This window comes from Erpetoichthys calabaricus, chromosome 7 (assembly GCF_900747795.2).
Source record: "Erpetoichthys calabaricus chromosome 7, fErpCal1.3, whole genome shotgun sequence".
In the NCBI taxonomy this organism is placed as follows: domain Eukaryota; kingdom Metazoa; phylum Chordata; class Cladistia; order Polypteriformes; family Polypteridae; genus Erpetoichthys; species Erpetoichthys calabaricus.
In genome coordinates this window covers 179,154,732-179,182,476 of record NC_041400.2, presented here as the reverse complement: position 1 = coordinate 179,182,476, position 27,745 = coordinate 179,154,732, and the positions used below count along the sequence as shown (strand labels likewise).

General features: G+C 42.4%; 2 protein-coding genes across 2 annotated transcripts in view; both read right to left on the bottom strand.

Annotated features, from left to right (window-relative positions):
- Window positions 1-27,745, bottom strand: part of LOC114654912 (baculoviral IAP repeat-containing protein 1-like) — an 828,238-nt gene that overhangs the window by 94,228 nt on the left and 706,265 nt on the right. The gene's annotated exons all lie outside the window — the stretch shown is intronic.
- LOC114654918 (zinc finger and BTB domain-containing protein 5) lies at window positions 120-27,656 on the bottom strand. Its single transcript, XM_028805776.2, has 2 exons — window positions 27,526-27,656; window positions 120-3,503 (listed from the first exon to the last, which is right to left on the bottom strand). Exon 2 carries the CDS (start codon window positions 3,498-3,500, stop codon window positions 1,362-1,364), a length of 2,139 nt encoding a protein of 712 aa, XP_028661609.1. The 5' UTR covers window positions 3,501-3,503; window positions 27,526-27,656; the 3' UTR covers window positions 120-1,361.

Below are 27,745 nucleotides of genomic sequence, written 5' to 3'. Positions count from 1 at the left end.
AGCAATAGGGTAGTTATTAATGGTGTGATCCTTGTGAAAGTGCACATAACCTGAACCCATTGGTCTACCATTAACTGAGCTAGCAGCTGTTAAATGATTTACACGTACAATGGCATCGCTCCTTGAGAATGACAGTTTAATTAGGATGGACTGTACAAACACATTATTCTACAGTTTGAGACAAAGATATCATTTTTACTTTTCTGTATGCTGATTATGCAAGGCCAAAGCCTGGGGGGAAAAAAGTTAAGCCAGCATTATGACTTTTAAGCTTAGTTGTTGTTAAATGACCAATATATTCCAAGCCGGTATTTATCGCTTTCCACCCCAAGGGCTCAAAATAATTCTGAGTAGTGATCTGTACTGAAACATTAACAAAATATAAAATACTGTACAATATTATCAAATTCTTTGTTTTCTCCATTAGGAATAAACAGTGCTTCCAATAGGAAGTTCCAATCCCAAACATAATGACTGTGGCTGTAATGGCCAGTACCACGTGTGGAGGAAGGACAAGAGGGAGACTGACAGGAAAAGCTAATTATCTCATTTCACCCACTTTAGAAAATGAAGTTATTTTCTACATTTATAATGTAGTTGGAGAAAAACAAATACTGCTTCGGAAATGCACACACAAAACAAGACTCACTAGTCGATTGACAGTTTCATTTCAGCGAAAAAGGAAACAACTGAACCCCAAGATAATATGCATTATATACACATCTCCTGTCGCCCCCCCAGTTTGTAACTGTTTATTACTTCAGCACCCTGTATTTGCACAATTCTCTTAAAAACCAAAGATTAGGTCAAAGCTGTTTTCTTATAATTTAAAAAATGATCTAAACGTGTCTCCTACACCAATTATCACTACCCTGTTTTTCTTCGGAGCGGATGTTTCTCCTGTCTGCAGCTAGAGGGCAATCTTGTTATCATTACAATAACACTTTGCATCCCCGGCAACGTCAAACTAAAGTTACTGTGCAAAACATACTAGGAGGAAAAAAACAAAACAAAAAAAAAAATAGAAAAGTCAATTCAGTACAAAAAGTAATCAGAAAATATTAGGCTGTAGGTCTTAAATACGGGTCTTTAACAGGCTAATATTTATACCAGATGCTCTTTGACGGCTTATATCAAAATATTAAAGTATGCCCGATATAGAATAAGAGGCTTAAAAAAATAAAAAGCGGTGTTTCTATGTTGTTTTTTTTTCCTAAAATGAAACAACTGTAGTCTGCTACAATTTATCTTTCAAATACTAAAAGTTGCTCACAAACTCTGAAAACCAAAAAGACAGAGGTGGTTTTCCATCTGTGCTTTCACGCGTGGGTCCGGAATGACACGTTGACAGAAAGAAGGCATTAGAGCAGCGTGTTGGGCAGGTTGCTGTTCTGCCACCGGAGACAAGTCGTCTTTGAGTGCTTATAAAGGTGGCTGGACTGGCTGAAGCGTTTACCACACTTCAGACATGCGTAGGGCTTTTCTCCGGTATGTACTCTTATGTGCTTTTTGCAGTCTGTCAAGGTAAGGAACGTTTTGCAGCAGATCTTGCACGCGTATTTCCGTGCTCCTTCCACCACCAGTACATTGTGCTCAGAAAGAGCCTTCTTGCATTTTGAAAGCACGTCTGCCGAGGCCCTGGTCAATTGAGGAGGTCCCACTGGCTGACCACTATCATAACCTGAACCCGATGCCCCGTTGAGAAGCATATGAGGTCCGACTCCAGCAGAAGATGACGAGGAGGAAGAGGACGGATCTTGCAATTGCGTCCCATCCATACGTAGAGAAGCCCCCACCACTGGCAACTTTGGGGCGATACGGCGATAACTTGGAAATCCCATCCCCAGGGGCCCATTACCGCCTCTGCTGGGCCTTGCGATAGAACGTAAGCCCAAACTGGACCTCTGAAAGTCCAAAGCAAAGTGATCAGCTCCACGGTAGCTTTGGCCAAGGGTGTCTTGCATAGGCCTCAAGAAATGGCCGTCTGATGAATCACTGAATGGATTATTTTCACCAGAAAGGTGCAAGTGGTTGTGGAGGTGATGGTGGGCCGGGCCATTTACAGATTCCGGACTCATGAGATAAGCAGTATCTCCCTCCATGCGGCAATCTCCACTTGTAGTGTTAGGAAGGTTGTCGTCGGTACCCTGGTTACCCCCTGCTGCTATGTAGCCACTGCCACCCACTCTTCCCTTGTTAAGGAAGCTGGAGATGCTAAATACCTGTTTACTGTCCAGACTGCCACTGCTGGAGGGAACTATGCCAGGCCCATTAGCCCCAGCACCAGCCGTATCCAGGAGGTGAATATCACCCACACGGTCTGTGCTGGACTGGGGGTCAGAAAAGCTGCGATCGCTGCTCTCTGGGCTCAGCTCAATCTTATCAGCACCAGGTTCCACTTGGTCACTGCCTTCTGCCTGTGAGGTGACATCACTTACTTCGTCCTGTGGTTCTGGGGAGCTGAGCGGTTCACTCTTAACTACTACTCTCATGTGCTCTTCATCCTCTTCTTTCTCAACACCAACTCCCAAATCTTTTTCTCCAGCTCCAGCAACATCTTGAAAGTTGCTATCATCTCCAGCGTTTCCACCGAGAGGCTGCTGTGGCAACGTGCTGCTGCCAACGTCCGACTGACTAGGCAGCTGGGAATCTTCTTGCGCCCCATAAGACTGCTCAAACAACATTGTGTTATCGTCTGGATTGTCTACTGAAGAAATGCCACAGAGGTCACCATCTGGTTTAGGTCCATCTCCAAGTTTAATGGAATCTGGGGAAAAAAACTCTCGGTTGTGGGATTCTGCATCTACTACACTGCCAACGTCTGTGACAATCATGGAGTCATCTACTGCGGCTGAAGTTCGTAACCGCTGTCTGGGTCTGTCCTCTGCCACTGAAGGTTTGCGCTTATGGAATCGACGGATAGGAAACGATGCTCTTTGCTCCACTACTCCTGCTCCACTACCTCTCAGGGAGCTGGTCTCCTCTGCTCCATTCTGCCCTCCTAATGGGGAGTTCACCAAGCTGAGGCCCAGCTGCTGCAAAAGAAAAGACCGCTGCAGACGAGAGCTGGCAGCTTGCTGCTCCTGCTGGGCTCTGTCACTACCGGTGCTGCCCTGGGGGGACATTGGCAGAGTGCGAGTAGTCAGGTAGTGCTTACAGGCTTTTACCACCGCATTAAGATGGAGGTGTGAGGCAGCTAGCAAAACATCCATGACGTTGCTTTCGCCCAGCATAAGCGTGGAGGTGTACATCATATCGATTAGAGCCGCAAAGGCCTCGGCTGTCACCACTTCGCTGTCTAACTGGATCATGTTCATGCTGGTATCGCCTTCAGCAACAGTAAAAAGTGCCCTGAAGTGGGTACTGCAGGCCGCCAGCACAGAGCGATGTGCCTTGAAGTGACGGCTGCCCACAACAATTACGCAGTCGCACAGCTGTCCATGTAGTCGCTGGTAATTCAACTGCTGGAAGATCTGGTCAAAGTGTCCTGGAAAATCCATGACCTGAAGAGAAAGAGAAGAGGAGAATGACATACTGGCCAGAGAACAACCCCAATCAACAACAAAGAAAAGGCTCTTTGCGTCTGAATGAAAGTAAAGAAATGTGTGCTTTACGGTAGTGCTGGGCGGAATGACCAAAATTCTATATCACGGTATTTTTCACAATAATACCGGTTTCACGGTATTTGACGGTATTTTTTTCCCATGCATGAGTGGATGTTAACCACATTTTTTACTGCAATTACTGGCTAAGAATAACCTATTCCACTGTCATGAGAATTGTACATTGTACAAAATAAACATTTTAATGTGCACACAATTATTAATAAAAGTTTGCATGGCCCCATAAAGTGATAGTTTTCAAGGGGGTGGCACTAATGAAGAGAAGGAATCACATTGCATGACAGTTGCAGTCAAAATATAGAACCTTTTTATTGAACCAATTTTGCAAACAACAAACTAAAATTTTGACAACATATTTTAGTTACAGGGCCCCTAAACTGTGGAATGGTCTGCCTGCCACTATAAGAGATGCCCCTTCGGTCTCAGCTTTCAAATCCCGGCTGAAGACTCACTACTTCAGTTTAGCACACCCTGACTAGAGCTGCTGATTAACTGTACAGACTGCATCTCTGTTGTTAGTCATTAGCACTAAACCATAAGTAACATGATAGTTAGAATTTGTTACTAACCCTCACCTATTCTGTTTCTCTTATCGGTACTCAAATGTGGCATTTGGTGACATGGCCCACCTGTCAAGTTGTTTTGCCTGCCTAAGGTAAAGTCATCTCTGATGGAGGATCACAGGAATCATGGGGTAGAGGGGTCCTTTCATCAGATTGGCTGGCCCAGCACTGTTTCAGCCGTGGAATGGCCAAATGGGGGAGGCAGCTTGATGGATGAGGTCTCCAGGACTCTAAAAATATCCAAATCTTATTATGTGATATCATCTACTGTTAAAAATTTTAGAAGTATGGAGCAGAATTTATTTTATTTTACTTCTAAAAAAAAAAAAACTTTTTACTTTATACTGTATTGAGGATTTGTCCTGTTCCGTATATTGTATTGTATCGTATTGACCTCCTTCTTTTTGACACCCACTGCACGCCCAACCTACCTGGAAAGGGGTCTCTCTTTGAACCCAATTTTTCCCTAAAAGGGTTTTTTGGGGAGTTTTTTTGTTGTCTTCTTAGAGTCAAGGCTGGGGGGCTGTCAAGAGGCAGGGCCTGTTAAAGCCCATTGCGGCACTTGTGTGATTTTGGGCTACACAAAAATAAACGTATTGTATATTTTCAACCATCCAAAGAGGCATTTAGACTTAGTAAAATATCCAGAGGTGCTTGTCAAAAGTTGTATTGCATTGAACACGTCTTAGAAAAGGAATAAATAGGAAATATTTTTTGTAAACCAACTACACTTTCTGTTAATGTTAACAATCTCTGTCCACTGACACGTTAAAGTGACTTTTTAAACAAGTTTACCATCAATAAACTGCATATTTAAACTAATAAATAATAACAACAAAATAAATGATAGTATTATTACTGGAAATTGCACTATTACTTCAAGACTTCAAGCCCAGGTGCATTACACAGTATTCACCAAATAAAAATAAGACAAGTGTAACTTGATGATGACATCTTTACCAACTGAACCATCAGTAAGGCAAATTAATATGGACCTTGCTTCAAGATAAGCTATCTCTCTATTATTAAAAAAAATCTTGGTGGAAGGGAGACGAGACGTGATCTTCTCGGGAGACACTTAAAACACCCGCAAGATGAAAGAGATTAAGGTCCCCGTGAGAAGCTCCGTGGCCAAACACGAGACTTGGTGTCAACAGATTGCAATTTGACGTCCCGCGAGACAAGGTAGTGAGACAACATTTAAAACAAGTTCAGGACATCTAACCAAGCAGTTGTTGGAATGCTTTTGGCAGACAGACACCATGTGCTCCCAGCTCTTAAAACAACGACAAGCAGAACACGCAGCTTGCCAGCAGCAGTAGCTGGAAGCCAGCAGATGATCCGACTGCAACTCCTTAGCGTGCGTTCAGCCCTCCCTTCACAACGGGAGTGGCAGCGACAAGAAGTGGTAAAAGGACAGCCGCTGTACAGGCTTTTAAATGACTGACGCGCAGCGCGACAAACATAACAGGCAGCTCGCCAGCAGCAGCAAGACAACATGAGCAGCGAGCATCGGTATACGTGCTGCGAGAAAGAGATTTAACCACACCCGGGGCCGGAAATAAAGGACTATTATTGTTTTTACAAAAGTTTTAAAGTAAAAGTGAAAATAACGCATATGTAACAATTCCCATGAAAATAATCTCTTTAAAATGTATATCCGGTAAACCAAACCCGGGGGTGGGTGAGCGAAGCCCTCTAGTATACATAAATAATAAAACTGCAACTTGCATTTATAATTCTACTTGTGCTATAGCCCTACAAAAGCGTATTAGGGCCACAGTGAAGAAAAACAAACTATATGTCGAGAATAAAGTCGACCTGTTAACTTTATTCTCAACATTTCCACTTTAATCTCGACGCTGATATTGAGATTAAAGTCGACATTTCCACTTTATTCTCATAGTTTATTTTGTCATTAAAGTAGAATGTCGTAAACTAAACTCAATGTTTAATTTACTAGATTTTCTCAAACCTGGTCATAAGTTATGTAGCACATTAAATGCTTTGTGTTAAGTGTTCCCCGACCCAGTTGTTAATCGCTACGCGCTTCTTGGACTGACTTCATCTTGCACTAAGAGCAGGCGCAGGCAGCGATCGCCAAACAGAATCCATTCACTTTATTATATTCCTGCTCTCTGAACATTTGGAATGCTAAGATAAATACTTGATGATATATTCATGATGAAATACATTAAAGCAGGTATTAAACATGCACGGTAGTGAGGTGGTAGTGCTGCTCCCTCGCAGTAAGGGGTCCCCAGGTGTACATTCAGTGTAGCGAACTTTATGGCAGGAGTGACAAGGCTCCAAAAAACTGGATGTCTGAATGGGTATCGCACTGGTTTAAATTAAATATCGTGTAAATGTTGGGTTTGTGATCTGGTGGTCGGAGACACAAACACAAGTTCAATGGATGTTCTTCTGAGCGGGCTTTCTTTATTGCATGCATGCTGTCTGTCTGACAGACCAAATCCCCAGTTCCTATCCTTCCTTTTAATTTCTCCACATAACCAATCACCACACGATAAACGTCTTTGTGAACTAGTTATAAACTTAAGACCACGGAGTGTTCAGAACTTAAAAAAAATCTTCATTATACATTTTTTAATTATGCCATCCATTCAGGGTTGCGTCCATCCCAGCAGGCATTGTGTGCGAGGCAGGAGCAAATCCTGAACAGGGCGCCAGCACATCGCAGGGTGAATATGAGCAACACATACAACAGCAGGGTCAATATAGCAGAACAAAACCCCACATCCTACATGACTTTGAAAGGAAACTGAAGCACCAGAAAAACAAGCAAACTCAAGGCAGGGAACACCCGGGACCCCCTTGCTGCAAGGCAGCAGTGCAACCTCCACACCGCCGTGCCCCCACATGACTAATACCTGCTTTAATGCATTTAATCATGAAAATGATAATCAAGTATTAATCTTGGCATTCTAAATGTTCAGAGAGCAGGAATATAATAAAGTGAATGGATTCTGTTTGGCGATCGCTGCCTGCGCCTGCTCTTAGTACAAGAAGAAGTCAGTCCAAGAAGCGCGTAGCGATTAACAACTGGGTCGGGGAACACTTAACACAAAGCATTTAATGTGCTACATAGCTTATGACGGGGTTCGAGAAAATCTAGTAAATTAAATATTTTAAGATTAAGATTAGTTTACAATGTTCTACTTTAATGACAAATTACGAGAATAAAGTCAACATGTTGACTTTAATCTCGACATAAGCATTGAGATTAAAGTAGAAATGTCGAGAATAAAGTCAACATGTCGTCACACTATTACACAGTACCCAGGTACATTACACAGCATTGAAAAAAAAAAAAATAAAACAAGTACAACTTGGCTTGCAGTGTTACCCAGCAGTATAGAAACAGTATTCACACATTTGAACATAATGGTCCACATCTGACCTTTTAAAACCAAAGTATCTCCAGGCAATGGATGTGACTCCTTTTTTTCAGCAAACGTTCTTCTGTGTCACCATGCTCGACTTTATCGTCTGCTACAGCTTCAGTTTCAGAATGTTCTGTCTATTTTCACCGTTCAAAACCTCCACTAACGCATGTACTCCATTGCATGCGTGTTTAGCAGTGCAGCAGTGAAAAAGGTCCCCTGTAAACAGTTTCCCGCTGCGCCACGTTCCGAACATTGTTTAGCCTATATAAACCAGTGTTGCAGTATAAGAAATCCATATCATAACAAAAATAAAAAACGTTTTTTGGTATGAAGCGGTATATCGCCCAGCACTGCTTTACGGTAGTTTGGGAACAACTGTGAGAAGACCACTTGCTTCATGTAGCTTAAGAGTGTAGCGCAGAACTCTCTTACACAAGAAACAAGAGGAGACCATTCAGTCCATCAAGCCTGTTTGTTTAGCTAATAACTACACTGTCCCAACATCTCATGCAGATTCTTTTGCTAAAAGCAAAATTAATTCCAAACAAATCAAAACTACTGTTAACCCATCAATGATTCTAAGCACCTAACCTAATACAGTACTCCACATAAGTACAACCCTTTTGAAAATTTAAATTTTTATTTATATCTCAGTGAGCATCAAAGCAATTTGAAGAATTTTGACAAAATTTTGTTCTATTAAACATTTGTGTTATTAACTAGCCGTCGCCCGCGTAGAAGTGAAAAAAGGCCAGTGAGGACGGCCCTGCCCAGCTCCCGACGTCGGGCTTCCCCCTCCCCTCGGCCCACAGCCTCTGTCTCGGATTAGCGCGAATATATCACTCCTGCAAGCGAACTTGGACTCTTAGCGCGATGAGAGAAGATGCAAAATCAACCGGAAACTTCAAGCAAATTATAGAAAAAAAACCCGATCTGAATCCATTAAGTAGTTCTCTCGTTTGCTAGCTAAGCAGAGGTAGTTTACACCCTGAGCCTGCTGCGTGAGTGAGGAGGGCCCTGCCCAGCCCAGCTCCACTCGGCCCACTGCATGTTTCTCGGATTCGTGCAAATAAATCGGTACTGCAAGCGAACTATGATACTTAACACAATGAGAGAAGTCACAAAATCATCCGGAATATTCAAACAAATTATAGAAAAATAAAAACCCAATCTAAGTCCATTAAGTAGTTCTCTCATGAAAAGCATACAGACGTTGGATTTTATAGATATATTTATTAGCGGCCACCAAGGGGGCACTCCAGCTCCCCAAACACACGGCACAGGCTTTGGACTCAGCTTGCCAATACTCATGTGAAACGCTTCCCATAAGTATTTCCCACAGCACAAATGCAGAGTTACAAAAGCAAACAATATACAGTACAGCACTCCGTAAATGTCATGTCATCTCTTCTTTGTCTTTCTCTCTCTCCCACCTTCTCCCTCCTTGTCTCCTTCCTCTCCACTCTGGCTCCTATAGCTTGAGGCAGTCAGCTCCTTTTATGTAGCACCCGGGGGTACTTCTGGTACCCTGTAACCGTGGCCCAGGAGCACGTCTGGATGAGGTGGGAGCCCAAATAAGTGGGGCTTGCGCATTCCCAAAACACCCCCTGGCGGCACCCACGGAATCCAAAAGGACTGAGCCAAAGAACAACATTACCCAGGATGACCTGCATCACAGGGGGGCTGCCATCTAGTGATCCGGGGGAAACAATGAGCTGAGCACGCTATCTCCCCTAGTCCTTCCATTCTAACACCAACATCATTAGGATAAGAAAATAACACGTTATTCAAATGAGGTGTTGCAATAATGAATACACCCTACAACAAATTCCACCAAATCCAATATTTTGTATGGCCTCCATGATTTATTTATATATATATATATATATATATATATATTATATATTATATATATATATATATTATTATATATATTTTTTTTTTTTTTTTTTTTTTAAGAACAGCACAAACACTTCTAGACATGGAATGGACAAGTTAGCAACATACTGCCATGTCTGTCTTTCTCCATTCTTGCAGAATGAGCTCTTTCTGAGAATGGAAGCTGGATGGAGGATGAGGTTCAACTTCTCTCTTCAGAACTCCCCACAGGTGTTCCATTGGGTCGAGGTTGGATGACATACTTGGCAACTGAAATGCAGTAGTGGCCCTGGATGTATGTTTCAGGGCATTACCATGTAGAGAGAGTGCCCGCGACCAAGGGCACAGAATGATAACACCCTCTCCTTCAGTATTTCACAGTACATCTGTGAATTCATGATGCCATCAATGAAGTGCAAATCCCAGACACCTACAGCATGCATACAACACCACAGAAGAACACGGACAACACCAGGCCTTACTGTGAGAACCATGCAGGTTTCATTGTCTCATCACTCCAAAGTATGAAGTCTCAATAGTCTTCATCTTCGTCAACATGGACCCTGGCAAATGCTAAATTGGCTTTTTTTGCAAACGGGCTTTAGCAGTGGCCTCCTTCATGGATCACTTTCTTGCATGCCACTCCTCTGAAGCGTACGTCACACTGTGTCACGGGAAACAGTCATCCCCCAGTTTGGGTTTCTACTGCTTTAGCCAACTACCATGGCAATATTCCCCAACTCTTTGTATCACTAAAATGCTCGTGTTGAGCTGTTCGCTTCCATGGACGGCCTGGGCGTCTCAGACAGCTTCATCTTTGTTGAATTTCTGAAGCACTTTTGCTACTGTATTCCTACTGATTAGCAACGCTTTACTAATCTTCTTATAGCCTTTCAACTTTGTGCGTGTAAAGAAAGACATTCTTTCTCAAGTCTTGTAACATTCCCCCTCTATGTGGTGCCATTATTGTGAGTATTGAGTGGGAGGGGATTCTACTTGTTAAAAGACCACCCTTAAATTGTCAGTTACCTGGTCGTCATCTGTGTGTTGATCGATTAGACTCATCTGTTGTTGAGTTCCTGTTAGTTAGCATTTTTATCGAGTGTTAATTGGGGTGGACTCATTTTTGTGCCATGGTCTTAAATCATTTTGTTAAAAAAAAAAATTCCAATTTGGTTCTTCATACAAATCTCATTTGCAACCAATAAACCAGATTTTCTGGACTGTTCTATAGTATAGGACAGGGGTCCTCAGTCACAGTCCCTGGAGGGCCGCAGGTTTTTGTTGTAACCCAGTTGCTTAATTAGAAAGCAATTCTTGCCAATAATTTAATTTCATGGCTTGTTAGTGTTTTAACTCTGCCATGTCAGGTCATTCTCATATCATAGATTTTCTTCCCCTTTCTAAGGATATCATCCAAATGATTTGAAGGCTAAAATGGAGGAGTAATTCTCAGTCCTTCACTTGTTTCTCTTCACTTTCCTTCCAAGTATTTAATTAAACCCAATAGTGCATGATAAATACACACAGGTAACAAGCTAAATGGAGAAATAGTGGTCTCTTTTGTCATTTGCATCTTATTGCTAATTAAAAACCAAGGATACAGCTGTTTAAGATTAAAATAAGCAATAAGGGTTCAAAATCATAACACGCGAGACAACTAAAGTGAAGCAGGACTGTCACTTGAGCAATAAGTGCTTCTTATTAAGCAACTGGTTTGGAGCAAAAACCTGCAGTCACTGCGGCCCTCCAGGACTGTGATTGAGGACCCCTGGTATAGGATCTCATAGACGGCATTCATTCTATAGGGAGACGGATGATTTTCTGAAAAGTCTTTTGGTGTGTTCTCATTTATGCCGAGTACCGTTACCAAATCCAACCATGAGTTCTCAGGAGCAGATCTGCTATGCACTTGAGATTCCGATGTCCAGATCATCAAAACCTGAACTTCTTTGTTATTCTTACCAACTACAGTCAGCGCTCGAGTACAGCAGTTTCATCTTACAGATATGATCGAGCACATAACTCTCTAAACATTTCAACTGAATTTCGATTAATTTTCATCTAGTACTTTCAGTCTTTTAACTTTTCAAAGAAGCAAATTATTTTGTGACACGGGTGTATAAACAGCAGCCATCACTAAAGCAGTGCTGTGCACTACAGACCGTATTCCCATTTTCAATTATTTTGTGCTTTCATGCGCATGTCTGAATGTCCTCAGCAGTGCGTTCAGAAAGACCAGGAACAGATAAGCTGCTCGATCGGCAGCTGGCTGCTCGGCACCATGAGTACGTGTTCCAGAAGTGCTGTCTCTGGGAACATTTGCTGCTGGGACTAGGGCTCTCAGATTGAATGTTGCCATTGTGATTATGATTCAACTTTATTTAAATAAAATTAAAAAAAAAAAAAAGATCTCGGGCGGCATGGTGGCGCAGTGGGTAGTGCTGCTGCCTTGCAGTTGGGAGATCTGGGGACCTGGGTTCGCTTCCCGGGTCCTCCCTGCGTGGAGTTTGCATGTTCTCCCCGTGTCTGCGTGGGTTTCCTCCGGGCGCTCCGGTTTCCTCCCACAGTCCAAAGACATGCAGGTTAGGTGGATTGGCGATTCTGAATTGGCCCTAGTGTGTGCTTGGTGTGTGGGTGTGTTTGTGTGTGTCCTGCGGTGGGTTGGCACCCTGCCCAGGATTGGTTCCTGCCTTGTGCCCTGTGTTGGCTGGGATTGGCTCCAGCAGACCCCCGTGACCCTGTTCGGATTCAGCGGGTGGGAAAATGGATGGATGGAAAAAGATCTCATTCGATGGCGAAATTCGACTGTCAAAGTATAGTTGCTTGTTATACTCACACTACTTCTGGCATCGACTTACTCCGGACACGCTGTGCAGTGCTCCTGTATTTTACTGATTTGTTTTTGCACTTCACTACCACAATCAACCATTTTGTAATACTGAATTGTTAACTTATTTAGTAAAACTTACAACTCCCTTCATAATGTAGTTTATTTTATGGAACTACTAGTCTTTTGTGTACTTGGAGTAATTTTTCTATTTTTTAGGCCATTTCTGGTGCTGTTCTGCATCTGATTCTGTCTCATTCACTCTTAAACCGGAGATCCCCGACTGCTGTTTAATGCCAAGTCCTTCTCATTAAAGCAAATAATAAAACAGCTTGTAGCACAGGACCGGCATTTCATTCAAAAATACTCAGGGCTTTAGCAAGTCGCACAATGATTTTTATTACAAATGATGTATACAGAAATACAATTTAAAAATAATGACTCTTCAAGGCATAAAGCTAGTATTTAAATACACGTGGAATCCCTCAACTATGTGTTAAAAAAACAAAACCAAACCAACCGCACACTAAAAGAGACCCGTGAAATTGTACCAAAACAACAACATGAAACAGAAATCATACACAGCAAAACGTGCAGCAACAAATCAAAAATGAGCAAAGAAAAAATACGACAAGCCCCAATTTATTAACAAGACAAATAACTTAATTACTAATAAAACACCTTCAGTGTCAAACATTAAAAATTATTATATATATATATATATATATATATATATACACACACACACGGCGCCTTTGGCGTCCACCCCCCAGTTGTGGCCAGTCTGCCACTCGCGTTGTTAAGAGGGGGGCTGAACGCACCCCAAAGAGACGCGGCGGCTCCTCTTAAACGCTGATACAATGAGAAATAAGTTTGTTTTGTTTTTTTTACCTCCTCTTTGCTCAATCAGCTGCTGGCTTACTGCTGCTGCCGTGTCACGTGATCTGCATCTTGTGCGGTGCTACGAACATTTAAAAGCCTGTACAGCAGCTGTTCTACTGTTTGTGTTTCATTTCCGACCCCAGGCATGGTTATATCTCTTGGCACTCTTGGTTAAGTCTCGTCTCGTGGGACACGAGTTCTTGATATTTTTTAGTTTATAATTTAAAGACGGAGTAAGAATCTGAAAATCTGACAACATCAAAGTTCGATAAATTCTGAAAAAAATGATACCAAACATATATATGTAGGTTTTAAAATAAGCCAGATTTAAAGCGACAAAAAACGTGACATAAAATCGTTGCACTTTTAGGCCGGGTTTATACTTCACGCGGCGTGACGCATGCTGCAGCGGATGCTCCTGCTACACAAGCGTTGTACTGTTTATACTTGCGCGCGTACTTTACGTAAATCTGGAGGAATCCAGCAGGTGGCAGTGCGAGATATTATCACGGTGAGAACAGGTTCGGCTTCTCTGCGTTGTGAATTGCCTGGAACACCCATTAAATTCCGATGACACCTTACCGCAATATCTCTGAAAAGGATGTTTAATGATTAAATCAATCAATCCAGAGATGTGTCCATTCCAGCAAGCATTGGGCACGAGGCTGAAACAATCCTTTGACAAGGCATCGGCTCATCGCAAGGTGAATACAAGCACTCAAACACACACTGGAGTCATTTTAGCGGGACCAAATCCCCAAATCTGCACATCTTTGGAAGGAAACCGGAGCTCACTGTGGAAACCCAGCAGGAAAACATGGAAACTCCAGGCAGGGAATATCAGCGACGTGACTCCCTGCGAGACAGCAGCGCTAACGCTCTGCCACTGTGTCACCCCCTTGTGTGTAACAATTAACAGTATTCAGTATTTAAACTAAATTAATGATTTATCTGTAAAATGTAACATACATACTTTAATGCATTTCATCATGAAAGTGATATCAAGTATAAATCTTAGGATTTTAAATGTGCAGGGAGTTGGAATATCATAAATGTAATGTGTTCTGTGTGGTGATCTATTGCTGTCAGGTCAGGAGGAAATCCCAGAAAAAAAAAAAAAAAAAAAGACGGCACAGAAGACGGTATGTGAGACTTTTAAAATGTATCGTGTCATTACGATCGGGAATATGCGACGCTTGAATATAAAAGCACCATGAATGCATCTGTATGTCGGCATTTTGCTTCACCACATCGAACCATTCATCAAACATCGATCTCGTAGGATCCTCAAAGCAGCTTTCTGTCACATGTCGATAGTAAACAGAGACTCTGACGTCACATTCCAACTCATCATCACACTGTGCCCCCCAACTTTTTGCTGGTACTGCAACTCGCACACGCGTCTCGTTAATTTCTGAGGACCTGCTCAGAGGACACATCAAATGAACGCTGGGTATGCATGGTAGCCATGATGCGTGCGCGTTACGCGTTCTGAGCGTCAAGTATAAACGAGCCCTAAGGCTTAGGATTTTATATATATGAGTAGATAAAAACATTGAAAATCCCCATGAAAAGTAAAACCACTCAAATAATTAAGAACACACCATATCAAACTGTCACTTGAGGCACACTGACTTTTAGCCCCTCGCTGCTCTAAAGCCGAACACTGGAGTTGGCCCTTGACCTCCTCACACACCTGACTCCAGACCTTTTCTGGGCCATTTTATACTGGTGGCTGAATTACTCTCTTAAAGAGACAACGAAGAAAACCAGTTCCTATTTGTATTTCTAGAAATGTCTACCTATCCTACAAACTCGGAATTCTGATTTTCCTTTTATTACAAAACATTAAAATGTCCACTTTAAAGGGACGGCACACTGTGTCATACAATTAGTCTCCATCTTACGGGGTTGCCGGTGTGACACATAATGTCTAAAAATTATTTGATTAAAATTTAATGAAAATTAAAAATTAAGGTGTAAATAAAAAGATTCCAGCCACTTGTATTGAAATACTACTGCATCAGTAAAGGAGAAAACAAAAAAAGTCCGGAGTGGTCTCCCTTCGTCTTTCTCGTATAATCAGATGTGGTTTACTCCTCAAATATCCATCCCCATAAGACAATGATTATACTTTTATATTATGGACATTAAAGACCCATCAACAACAAATCAAAATCAGATTAATAATATATTGAACAATTATTATACAAGCAAATAAAAGCTGCATGAATAAAAGGTAAAGTAGCACTTCCGGTTAGTGGAAATAGCCCAAAAGTTGATAGAAATCTACGTTTTGTACCCAATACTAGTATGCAAAATTTGGTTGACCGAAGTGTACTCAAATTATCGTGTGTTTACACACACACACCGACAGAGACAGACAGACAGTGGTACCTTGACTTACGAGAGACCCAGCTAACGAGTTTTTTGAGATACGAGCCGTCTCTCGGCCGATTTTTTGCTTTGAGTTGAGAGCTAAAATTCAGTTTACGAGTCAGCTTCTGATACCCCACTGCTAGTTCGCACAGTGAACGCCGCAACATCCGCCCAGCATCCCGTGTCTCATTTGTTCACTTTAAGCGGTTACCTCGCAATGGAAGCATCAGTGTTGTGCTTGCAGTTATTTTGCAAAACTTTGATTTTCCAATCATGGGTCCGAAGAAAGCGAGTGCGAAGGACAGTGCTGAGAAGAAGCAGCGGATGATGTGCATTGAATTAAAGAAAAGTTATCGAAAAACATGACCAAGGTGTGCGTGTAGTCGACTTGGCGAAGCAGTACGAGTGTAGCACTTTTACAATCTGCACTATACTGAAGCAGAAGGAGTCGATAAAGGCTATAACGCCAGCCAAGGGCGTTAAAATAATTTCTACACAGCGGACATCTATCCATGAAAATATGGAGAAGCTGCTGATGGTGTGGTTGACTGAGAAGCAGCTCTCAGGAGATACCGTGATGGTGGCTATAATCTGCGAGAAGACACAAGCTATTTACTCTGATTTGCTGCAGCAGAACCCAGGCACTTCGACGGACGAGGCATCGGGCGAGCCATTGAAAGCCAGTCAGGGCTGGTTCAAAAATTTTAAAAAGAGGACTGGCATTCACTCCGTTGTCAGGCATGGTGAGGCAGCAAGTGCAGATATGAAGGCAGTTGAGGATTACTCAAAACTTTCGCCGGAATTATAGCAGCCGAAGGATACATCCCCCAGCAAATCTTCAACTATGACGAGACAGGACTCTTCTGGAAGAAGATGCCAAGGAGGATTTATATAACGGCAGAGGAGAAGAGGATGCCAGGCCACAAACCCATGAAGGATAGGCTAACCCTTGCACTGTGCGCCAATACGAGCGGCAACTGCAAGATTGAACCGCTGCTCGTTTATCATTCGGAAAACCCCAGAGCCTTAAAGTCAGAAAAGAAAACCCCTGCAGATGAAAGTGAGGAGGGCGCAGCAAAAAGGATTCAGTTGTTCAGTTCAGCCTTCCTCCTCCACCTCCATCAGCATCTTCAAGTCGTCTGATCTCCAAGGTAAATGCCGTACATTATAACTTAATAAAACCAGTTTATTGTAGTACATTCTACTGTATTGTGTTTTTATACAATATTCGTTATTTATAAGAACATTTTTCTTATTTAAAAACACGTAACAAAAAAATTGCGGTGTTTTTTGGGGGTCCTTAACGGATTAATGGCATTCCAATTCATTTCAATGAGGAAAATTGATTTGACATACGAGTAATTTGAGTTACGCGCTCCGTCACAGAACGAATTAAACTCGTAAGTCAAGGCACCACTGCAATTCCAAAAATGGTATTTTCGGACACAAGTAGGCTTAAAACATCGAGATCCATCAAAACCTCGATGTCAAATTTTTGGACAATTACAACACTTTCCCAATAATTTGTATACGAGAAAGTAAAAAGTAGACGGATAGTGCGGACCTGACTTGATACCATGACGATCCCGTATGATGGGCTTCTCATTCTGAATGCAGATATTAAGTGTACCCAGCTGCCTATTGGGCACCTCCAAAATAATAAGATAAGCCCGTCTTCAACCTGCCTGCCTCTTGCTCGCCCTTTTACTTCACTCACTATTCTCATCCTTTTGTGGTCTTACTAACTGACCTGTACTCCTCGTGATCTTTGTCAGGCCCACAAGCCGTAAAAGCGGCCATGAAAATGTGTAAACCTCAGTGAATTCACGCTTCCTGCCCGCAAGAAATTATTCTGTTCTGATATTTAGTTCTATTCATTTTATCATCTCGGGTCACATTTATGGTCCCAGTAATTGGCCCAGAGTCACTGGCAGATGCTTCCCTCTCCCACTGCAACCTTATAATCCACTCACAGCTAGTGCGGTTTCTCCTTCCATACCAACTTCAAAGCGTTTCGCCAAATTCATTGAACTCGAGGTGAAGCAAATTCAGAGGGCTTCACTCGTCACCACTTTACAAGAACCTTAATGTGCAGCAGCCACCGTCACTGTTGCTTTTTGAGGGGACTGGCACATTACAATATGCGATTTCTCCTACATAACATTCACGACTAGTAGTTCCATAAATGAAAGTACAAAAAAACAACATGAGTTACACCTCCATCCCTAATATTGTCCGTCAAAATGGCAGAATGTTTGAGTAGTGAGTTCTTGTAGACAACTCAATGGCAAGGAGAAAGGACAATCAGCGCTAAAACACAAAAAGTAAAAAATAAGGAAAAGGCAGGTTTTAGATAACTAAAGTATTGGCAGCCAATTCTATAAAATATGAAGTGGCTTACACTGGCGTAAATCTGCCCCGATATTTTGAAGGTAAAATTTGCTTTTATGGTCCAGTGCTGCAGATTGTTGGCAGTAAAAAGCGTTGTCTTTGCATATTAAAAAACAAACATTAAAATTTGTGGTAGATTTACTTAGTCCCACCCCACCTCAAACCACGTGCCCCCCTCGGAGTAAACCTGAAGCCAAGAAATCTGCCTTTCATCATAGGGTGGCATCACACTGAAGCCAGCAGGAACCTGCTGCCTTCATGTCAAAATGCTTTGCCCTTAAAAATCACAAAGGAATCATCTGAGCTGCTGTTATCCGCCATAACCTCAGCCGAGGATGAGCTTTAGTGAAAAACGGACAACATGCATAAAGGATGTGACAGAGTTACAGTTAAAGCAGATGGCAGTTTTGGTCTACAGAAGAGGAATAATATGAAAATATTAACGACTAGGGGATAAGGTGATGCCAGTCAGCCATGTATGCTGCATTAAAGCTTCAGCATACAGTGTCCTCCATATTGTTGGGGACAAGGACACATTTTCTCCATGATTTGTCCCTTTTTGTCATCAAAAAATTCACAAGTGATTAGAGTGGACATTTTCATACTTTATATATTTTGGTTTCACCACACAGAAATTGCAGCACTATGTATGCATAGACCCTCCATTTCAAGGCACCATAGTGTTTGAGGAGACAGCAATGGCAGGTCTGTTAAAGCCGTTGTCATGTTTAGTTTTTTGGTCGCATATCCCTTACATGCAATGACTGCTTGAAGTCTGCCATTCACAGACATCACCAGGTGCTGAGGGTCTTCTCCAGTGGCGCTCTGTCAAGTCTCTAATGCAGCCATGTTCAGTCCCCACTTGTTTTGGGGACTTGTACCCTTAAGGTTTCTCTTCGGCATATAGAAGGCCTGCTCAATTAAATTTAAACCAGGTGACTGGCTTGGTCATTCAATAATTTTCCATTTTGTAGCTTTGGAAAATACCTCTGCTGCTTTAGAAGTATGTTTGATATTATTATCTCGTTGTAGGGTGAAGTTCCATCCAAAGAGTTTGGAAGCATTTACTGGAACTTGAGCAGATGAGATGATTCTGTACACCTCAGATTTCACTGTGCAAATGCCGTCAGCAGTTCCATCACCAGTGAAGAGAAGTGTGCCAGTACCTGTGGCATCCATACATGCCCAAGTCATGACACCCCCCCACCACCACCACCCTGCTTCACAGATGAGGTGGTCTGCTTTGGATCTCGGGTAGTTCCTTTTCATCTCCACACTTTGGTCTCGCCATCACTCTGACAGAGTACATCTTGGGCTCATCTGTCCACAAGACCTTTTTTTCAGACTTCAGCAGACTCTCTCGGCGGACTGTCATCTTGGCACCCAGCATCTACGATCAACTAGTGGTTTGCATCTTGTAGTGTAACATCTGTGTTACTGTTTATGAAGTCCTCTGTGGATGGCAGTCATCGACAAATCCACACCTGCCTTCTGAAGAGAGTTTCTAACCTGTCCGACAGGCAATGGAGGATTTGTTTTCCTCAAAATGACAAGAATTATTCTGTCACCATCAGTGGAGATCTTCCTCGGCCTACAAGTCCTTTTGTGATTACTAAGCTCAGAGGTTCGCACTTTCTTCTTAATAATGTTTCACACGGTTGATTTTCGTAACCCTAATAAGGCTTGGCTGATGTCAGGGTTTTATTCTCGTTTTTCAGCCTCCTTAGGGCTTCAACTCAGGACCTCAAGTTAATAAAATGGCACAATGAACTTCCATGGGTGATCAAAAGCTTAGAAGGGAGACTTGATGACAAAAGCTTTCTCACACCAACATTGATGAAGCAGCTAAACACACCCGACTAATCAAACGCCGGTGAAGTCAAACTTCCCAAAACATTCTGGTATCATGAAACAGGGGGACCCATGCAGAAAAAATGCTGTTATTTCTACATGTTGAGACCCAACGTATAAGAATAGCCAGACAAACGTGCATTTTATAATTACATGTGAATTGTTTGACAACAAGTTGAAAACCGTGGAACTGCTTTGGGCTTCTCAAGGAAAAGTGAGGCTTGTGTGTCTTATGTCAGATCTTGTACAGACCACACCAACAAACTCGTCATACCTATGAAACCTTCATATGGACAAAGAAAGAGCAAGCTGGCGACAGTTTGGAAAAATGAAACTGTACTGAAAAGCTGTCAAGAGGCGGTCTAATTTGACATTCAGTGGAACCTCGGGTCACGACCGTAATTCGTTCCAAAACTCTGGTCGCAACCCGAAGTAATTTCCCCCATAGGATTGTATGTAAATACAATTAATCCGTTCCGGACCGTATGAGCTATATTTAAATATAGATTTTTTTTAAAGATGTTTAAGCACAAAAATAGTTAATTATACCATAGAATGCATAGCGTAACAGTAAACTAAATGTTTACTTACTTCTTCTGGTCACTCCAGCTCCTTGACCGCTCAGCTGGAGCGACCGCTTCCTTCTGCCCCATCAAGTGTCTGCCAAAACACCCCGGCTTGGGCTCTCTCTCGCTCTCATTCTCGCTGCACAAGGAATGCCCAGGGAGAGACTGAACACGTGCAGAAATCATCGGCGCGTACAAACCGGAAGGGTAACTGGCTTGTTCGTCACCCGAGTGTGTGGTCATGAACAGACGCAAAGTTTGGCAAACTTTTCAGTCGTAACCTGATTTGTACGTGGTCCGAGATGTTCGTGACCCGATTTGTTCTTTTTTAATTAATGATATATCATAGATGCATATTTTATTATACCTACTTAACTTTTATCGACATTTATCTAACTCTATATTTATTGTTCTAGTATCAAAATGTAGTTTAAGTTAATTTGTTTTGGTTTCAAGAATTGTATTTTTCATATTTTCAATTCTTGTTTTCTTTTCTTCACATCTTCGCACCCCCCCTTTTTGTTACTTCGTGCCCCCCTAGGGGGACCCACCGCACAGTTTGAGAACCACCACACTAAGTGATGCTGAGGCCTCTACGAGTGCACTCACTCACAATGCAGGTCATTCGGGACTCCATGAGCAACACAAAGTCAAACCAACGGTACCCAAGGAATTTCCGGAGAGACACAGTACCAAAGGAGTCCAGTCTTCGTCTCAGGTCACTGGATAGCGTCCATGTCTCGCAACGATATAGCAAGACAGGAAGCACCAGGACTCTAAAGACTTGGACCTTCGTCTTTTTGTATAGACATCAGGAGAGCCTCACACCCCTTTTCAGCGACCACCTCATGACCCCCCAATCTGTCTACTGACTTCATAGGAAGAGTCACCAGAGACATGAATGTCACTGCCGAGGTAAGTAAACCTCCCGACGAGGTGGACACTCTCTCCGCAGACAGACACCCTGCTGATGGCCGTGCCCAAGAGGTCATTAAAGGCCTGGATCTTTGTTTTTTATCGGGACACTCAGACTCCACGCTCAGTTTCTCTCGACGGCCCCGATCAGAACCGCCATTGAACCCCTGCAGATTTTGTTTATTTTTCCTCCAGCCATCTGGGTTTTTCTTTTTGTTTTTTGTTCTGTCCTCCCTGGCCATCGGATCTTACTTTTATTCTATGTTAATTAGTATTGCCTAATTTTATTTTTATATTGTTTTTCTCCACCTGTAAAGCATTACATCTTTTGTATGAAAATGTGCTCTAGAAATAAGTAATTGTTACTTATATATTAATTACTTATAAGTAATAAGTGGTGTTGTTGTTGTTATTGCTGCAACATTCTCATTGTCTCGGGGGCACAGAGGAATTGTTTCTAAACTTACCAAATACTCTCAGTTTTCAAACCAAGACAGTTGTTGACTATCGATTTGCATCTTACGATTATACAAACACACCCTGCAAAACAGTATATACATGTCATTTTTGAAATAAAAGAAAAAAAAAAAAAAACAATATTATGAAACTCATAACTCATTTTAAAAGAATATCAGCCATGCGTAATAACTGTGCGCTTTGTCTTCCTGCCTAACAACCTTTCACCAAACTCGGGGTGTGGTTTCCTCCCAAATGACAGTAAACTATTCGTGCCACGTGGTTAGTTACATACAATAAAAGGATTATTTCCAGATCCCTTTTGTTGTCACAAACAAACAAGCGTCACAAACACAGAAAGCGCAGATCAATATTTGACAGCTGTCTTGACTTGAAACATGGATGTATCTGGTAAGCTTTTTAAGGTTTTCTTCCATGCCCCATACCCCCTTGTAAAGTCCTAGTGTGACCGCTTACCTTTAGAGCACAATATTGCATGCCAAATACAAAAATATTTGAGAAATAATTTCAACTTCAAAAAATACCAAACTTATCCTTTAAGCAAACTAACTTCTTTCTTGTTTGTTTTTGTGTCATTTAAGAAATTACACTCGGTGTGATACGACAGGCCAGGACACGCTGCACTTTGAAACTAAACCCAGTCTAGAAAGTTAAAGAAAATGCGCTCATTTACAAATGATAGTCAGAAAGTTGTGTGATCTGCTGCACGTCAGTTGTGTCTCAGCATACAAACGTCTTATCTCACAGTAACAAAAATCTGCACAAGTGTTGGTCTTACTAATGCAACTGGGCTTCACCTCAGCTACACGGTGTCTCAGTCTGCTCACTCTGGAATGTGACGTTCCTACTCCTCTCTAGTGAGGCAGCTCTGAGAAGAAGCTTATGGATTTTATTAAAGGATATTTATGTTACTTACCCTATGTAGGTCACATATGGCAGGGTGCCTCAAGAGGAGCTGTGGTATTGTATGAGGAAGTTGGGAGTGGCAGAGAAGTACGTAAGAGTTGTACAGGATAAGTACGAGGGAAGTGTGACCGTGGTGAGGTCTGCGGTAGGAGTGACGGAGGTGGGATTACATCAGGGATCGGCTCTGAGCCTTCTCTTATTTGCACTGGTGATGGACAGGTTGACAGACGAGATTAGACAGGAGTCCCCGTGGACTGTGATGTTTGCCGAGGACATTGTGCTCTGTAGAGATAGTAGGGAGCAGGTTGAGGAGACCCTGGAGAGGTGGAGATATGAGGAGGAGAGGAGAGGAATGAAGGTCAGTAGGAACAAGACAGAATACATGTGTGTTAATGAGAGGGAGGCCAGTGGAATGGTGAGGATGCAAGGAGTAGAGCTGGTGAAGGTGGATGAGTTTAAATACTTGGGATCAACAGTACAGAGTAATGGGGATTATGGAAGAGAGGTGAAAAAGAGAGTGCAGGCAGGATGGAGTGTGGAGAAGAGTGTCAGGTGTGATTTGTGATAGACTGGTATCAGCAAGAGTGAAGGGGAAGGTCTACAGGACGGTAGTGAGACCAGCTATGTTATATGGGTTGGAGACGGTGGCACTGACCAGAAAGCAGGAGACAGAGCTGGAGGTGACAGAGTTAAAGATGCTAAGATTTGCACCGGGTGTGACGAGGATGGACAGGATTAGAAATGAGGACATTAGAGGGTCAGCTCAAGTTGGACGGTTGGGAGACAAAGTCAGAGAGGCGAGATTGCTTTGGTTTGGACATGTGCAGAGGAGAGATGCTGGCTATATTGGGAGAAGGATGCTAAGGATAGAGCTGCCAGGGAAGAGGAAAAGAGGAAGGTTTATGGATGTGGTGAGAGAGGACATGCAGGTGATGGGTGTAACAGAGCAGGATGCAGAGGACAAGAAGATATGGAAGATGATCCGCTGTGGCAACCCCTAACGGGAGCAGCCAAAAGAAGAAGACGACCCTATGTAGGTTGTAGTGATGGTTTAGAAAAAAATGTTTATTCTCATGTTTTCAAGGAGAACGGACTTAATGTTTGCATTTTTGAACTGCAGACCTGACTCATTCATTGGTCAAGAGTCCTGTCCAATTCAACTATTTTGTCCTCTCATATTGCTTGGCTACTCTACTTTACAATTCAGTTCATCTTTACTAATGTAAACATGTTAATTTCTAGTACATTTAATGGTTTCAAAATGCAATTATTTAATACTTTTGTTTTAAAAGGTATGCCTGTGTTGTTCTGTGAAGCATTCTACAAAGGCCTTCGATGTAATGCTGTACCACTGAGCCCAGACACGCTGGGTGCAAAACAACAACCCTCGATGGACAGGCAATGGAATTCTCAAACATTCCCATTGATAACTGGGAATGTCCTGTTAAAGAGATATTCCTTTAAGAGTAACCCAGACCCAGTTAATAGGTCATGAAATACGACATATACAAAAAAAGAAAAACAGGACAAGAAGAAATTCACCACCGGGGTAGCCAAACCACTTCCACATCTATGAGAGGGAAACCATCGCAATCTACGAACACAGCCAGACGCAACCATCCAGGGAGGCATTTCTGAACAAACGTGTGTCCTGTACATTGCAGAAGGAGTGATGCACCACCAACCATCAGATCAGCACAAAAGACAACGTATGTGACACACAAACTAGTGTGACAGGAAACGGACAGAATCTCACACACGATATGGACAAAAAGACAAAAAACACATACACTAGCAGTCAAAAGTTTGGAATCACCCAGAAAAATTAATGCGTTGGACAGAAATGAACACCTTTTATTATCAAGATACCATTATTTAAAAGTACAGCCAAGAAATTACTAGTGTGTATAATGGCTATAACCAGGGTTGTGGAGTCGAGGCGTTGGAGACAATTTTGGGTACCTGGAGTCGGGGTTGGACTCTGACTCCTAATAAATTTAAACTGTAATGAAAAAAAATACAGCAAGTTCAAATGTCCCATTTCACAAACAACAGTCATAATTAAGTGCTTCTCTGATGTAAGAACAAAGCCCAGTGCAGAGGTGTGTTACTACTAGTGTGAAGTTCAGCTGAGCTGTTATACAACCTGACATTCACATATTCTAATCTGGATTATGGTACATTACAAAAAGGGTTTTCATTTTATTTCAGACTTAATGTGTTTAACAAATTCATTTGAGTGTAAACAAGTGTAATGATGGAGGTGGAGGTGTGTGCTGTGGCCTGATGTGTGTTCAGGGGTTCTTGTCTTTTGTTTAAACTGGCCAATATGATAGAGAGTCGGCTTCCTAGCCAGTAGTTCTGTGGTTAAATGACGACGTGTATGTTGTCTTCTTTCAAGCAACATGGAAAATACATTAGCTTATTAAATACAGAGAGTCGGAGTCAGAAGTACCGAAAACTAAGGAGTCGGAGTCGAAGGATTTATCTACCGACTCCACAGCAGATTTTCAGTTTATTATTCAGATATGTATGAGCCCCATTTTCAGCAGCCATCCCTTCAGTGTCCTAATGGTCAACTCCCTTAGCTTATCCTTAATTAGTCGTGATTAAATACTAACTGGTTATTAGAGAAACCTTTATCTCCATTACATTAGCACCACTGACCCGTTATTCTGTTCAGTAATGCAAGTAACTGGTCTTTCCCTGGGTTACAAGGTACTGGAGGTCCTCAAGTTCACTTCTGGGTTCACAGAAGGCCAAAACTAAGCTGCTTTCTCCAGAAGCATGTCATGGAGTTTTCCCAACCCCACAGTATAAAAGGTCATTCTGTGTGACTTACAAACTGCCAAAAAACTGACAATTTCCTACAAAGGTGTCTATTACTGTCTTGAGAGTAGACAGCAAACTGGACCTATCAAAGACAGAAAAAGGTGGCCCAGATGCACAGCTGCATAAGAGAATATGCACATGAAAGGGTGCAGTGTGAGAAACTGATGTCTTACAGGTCCTCAGATGGCTTCTTCCTTAAAAACACAACTAATACCAATGTCATCTGCAACAGTGAAATGATGATTCTATCCAATTAGTATTTATAGATAGATAGATACTTTATTAATCCCAAGGGGAAATTCACAACATACTGTACAAGGTAAGGGGGATCATCATTAGGACAGAAAAGGAATGGCTGCTTTGCAGTGATTGGGAATGCTACACTAAACGTCGGTCATTTCAAGCAGTAATACCCATTGGTTAGGATCACACTCTGACACGGCACATGACAAACCACTTTAGGGTTAGGACCCGAGACCTGAGTGCAGCCATGCAAAGGGGTGACACCTCAGCATTACATTAGAAACACTAATAATGGCATGGCTGTGCTTTTTAAGTCAATTTAAGGACATCTTATTATAAAAATGTACAAATTCCTATCAAAAACACAAACATTTCTGGGTGTCTCAACCTTTTGACAGGTAGTGTATGAGGAAAACCATCAGAATCCAGAACACAGCGAGTATCCAGACAGTCAATTCTCAACAAACTTGTTTTCCTGTACATTGCAGAAGGCCAGATATGACACCAAACATCTGATCTGCAGATAAGACAACACATGTGATATACAGCTGTGGTGGGTTGGCACCCTGCCCGGGATTGTTTCCTGCCTTGTGCCCTGTGTTGGCTGGGATTGGCTCCGGCAGACCCCCGTGACCCTGTGTTCAGATTCAGCGGGTTGGATAATGGATGGATGGATGGATGTGATATACAGACTGATATGAGATCAAATCCAGGACAAGACTTTAATGAAGTCTCATACGTGATATGGATGCAAAAAACAAAACACATAAATGTCAAATGAAAGTCTTCAGCAGACGATTCTTTCAACTGAAAATATACAGCACATTGAGAACTGGTGAAACCCCAAGAAGAAACCACAAAATATAAAAAAATAGCAATTTAATGTTCAAGTACAAAGATATGACCTGTGACAAGACACTCATACAGTCATTGTCTAAACTGGGGTCACTGGGGTGCAGGAGCCTATCCCAGTCAACATTGGGCGCAAGGCAGGAACAAACCCTGGACAGGGCGCCAGTCAAGGACTCAAAGTAGAACGGTGGTGTAGCCTTGTAACAATTCATACTGGGAACTTATCTTGTCCCACATATATCGCCTTAAGAAAGTTGTACTGTACAAGTAATGTGCCCTGGAATCTTGTTCGCCATGTACATGCTACATAACGCAAAACACGTTATAACATATATACTTATGTTAGCTCCTTTACGAGTCACACACATGCAAGAACTCATCACCCAATTCCTAATGTTGAATATTTATACACTTGCGACGTTACCTTCAATTATGTAGCTATTTTAAAATTATAAGAAAACTAAATTACAAAGCAGCAGCATTGGATAGGTCCACATTCCACACAGCGATAGTCTACAGCAGACAACGATTAAAACTGTACCTCATGATGACCGGAGCTGTGTGCCCCCAGAGATGACAGGGTGAACAATCTGCCAGCGTCTGACCACTAGCGAGACCCGCTATGGGCTGTCACTCCGGTCCGAGGTCAGCATAAAGGAAACAAGACAGTGCAGTAAAGGTCCACGAACATGTACGAACCTTCGGCGGCCCAGGTTGAGAAGGGATTCTAGAAAATCTTCCCAAGTTCTCATTTAGCGACATCCACGCCCCTTTCTTCGCAGCAGTTACCCCCGTCTGCCTCTGCAATCCGAATCCAGAGCTTGCGCACTGACAGGCAACGGTGAATCAAACAAAAGGGAACAAAACGCACCAGGATTCCTAAACGTAACAAATTCCTTACTCCCTCTATCTTTAGGTTGCCAGACTCACCGTTTTGGATGTCTCAATGAGCGCTTAAAAAGTGGCGAGCATTTACAAAGGAAAAAAGCCCCCCTTGAGACAGTCGCGACTGTGAACCTTCATGAAACATTAAGATCTCCGCCTCTTCCGGCACTTTTAATTCAACCGGAAAGAAAAATGCGTCTCCGCTAAATGACGTATACATGCCGAGCGCGCGAGTTTCGCATCCGGTTAATCGCGAGAATTGGAG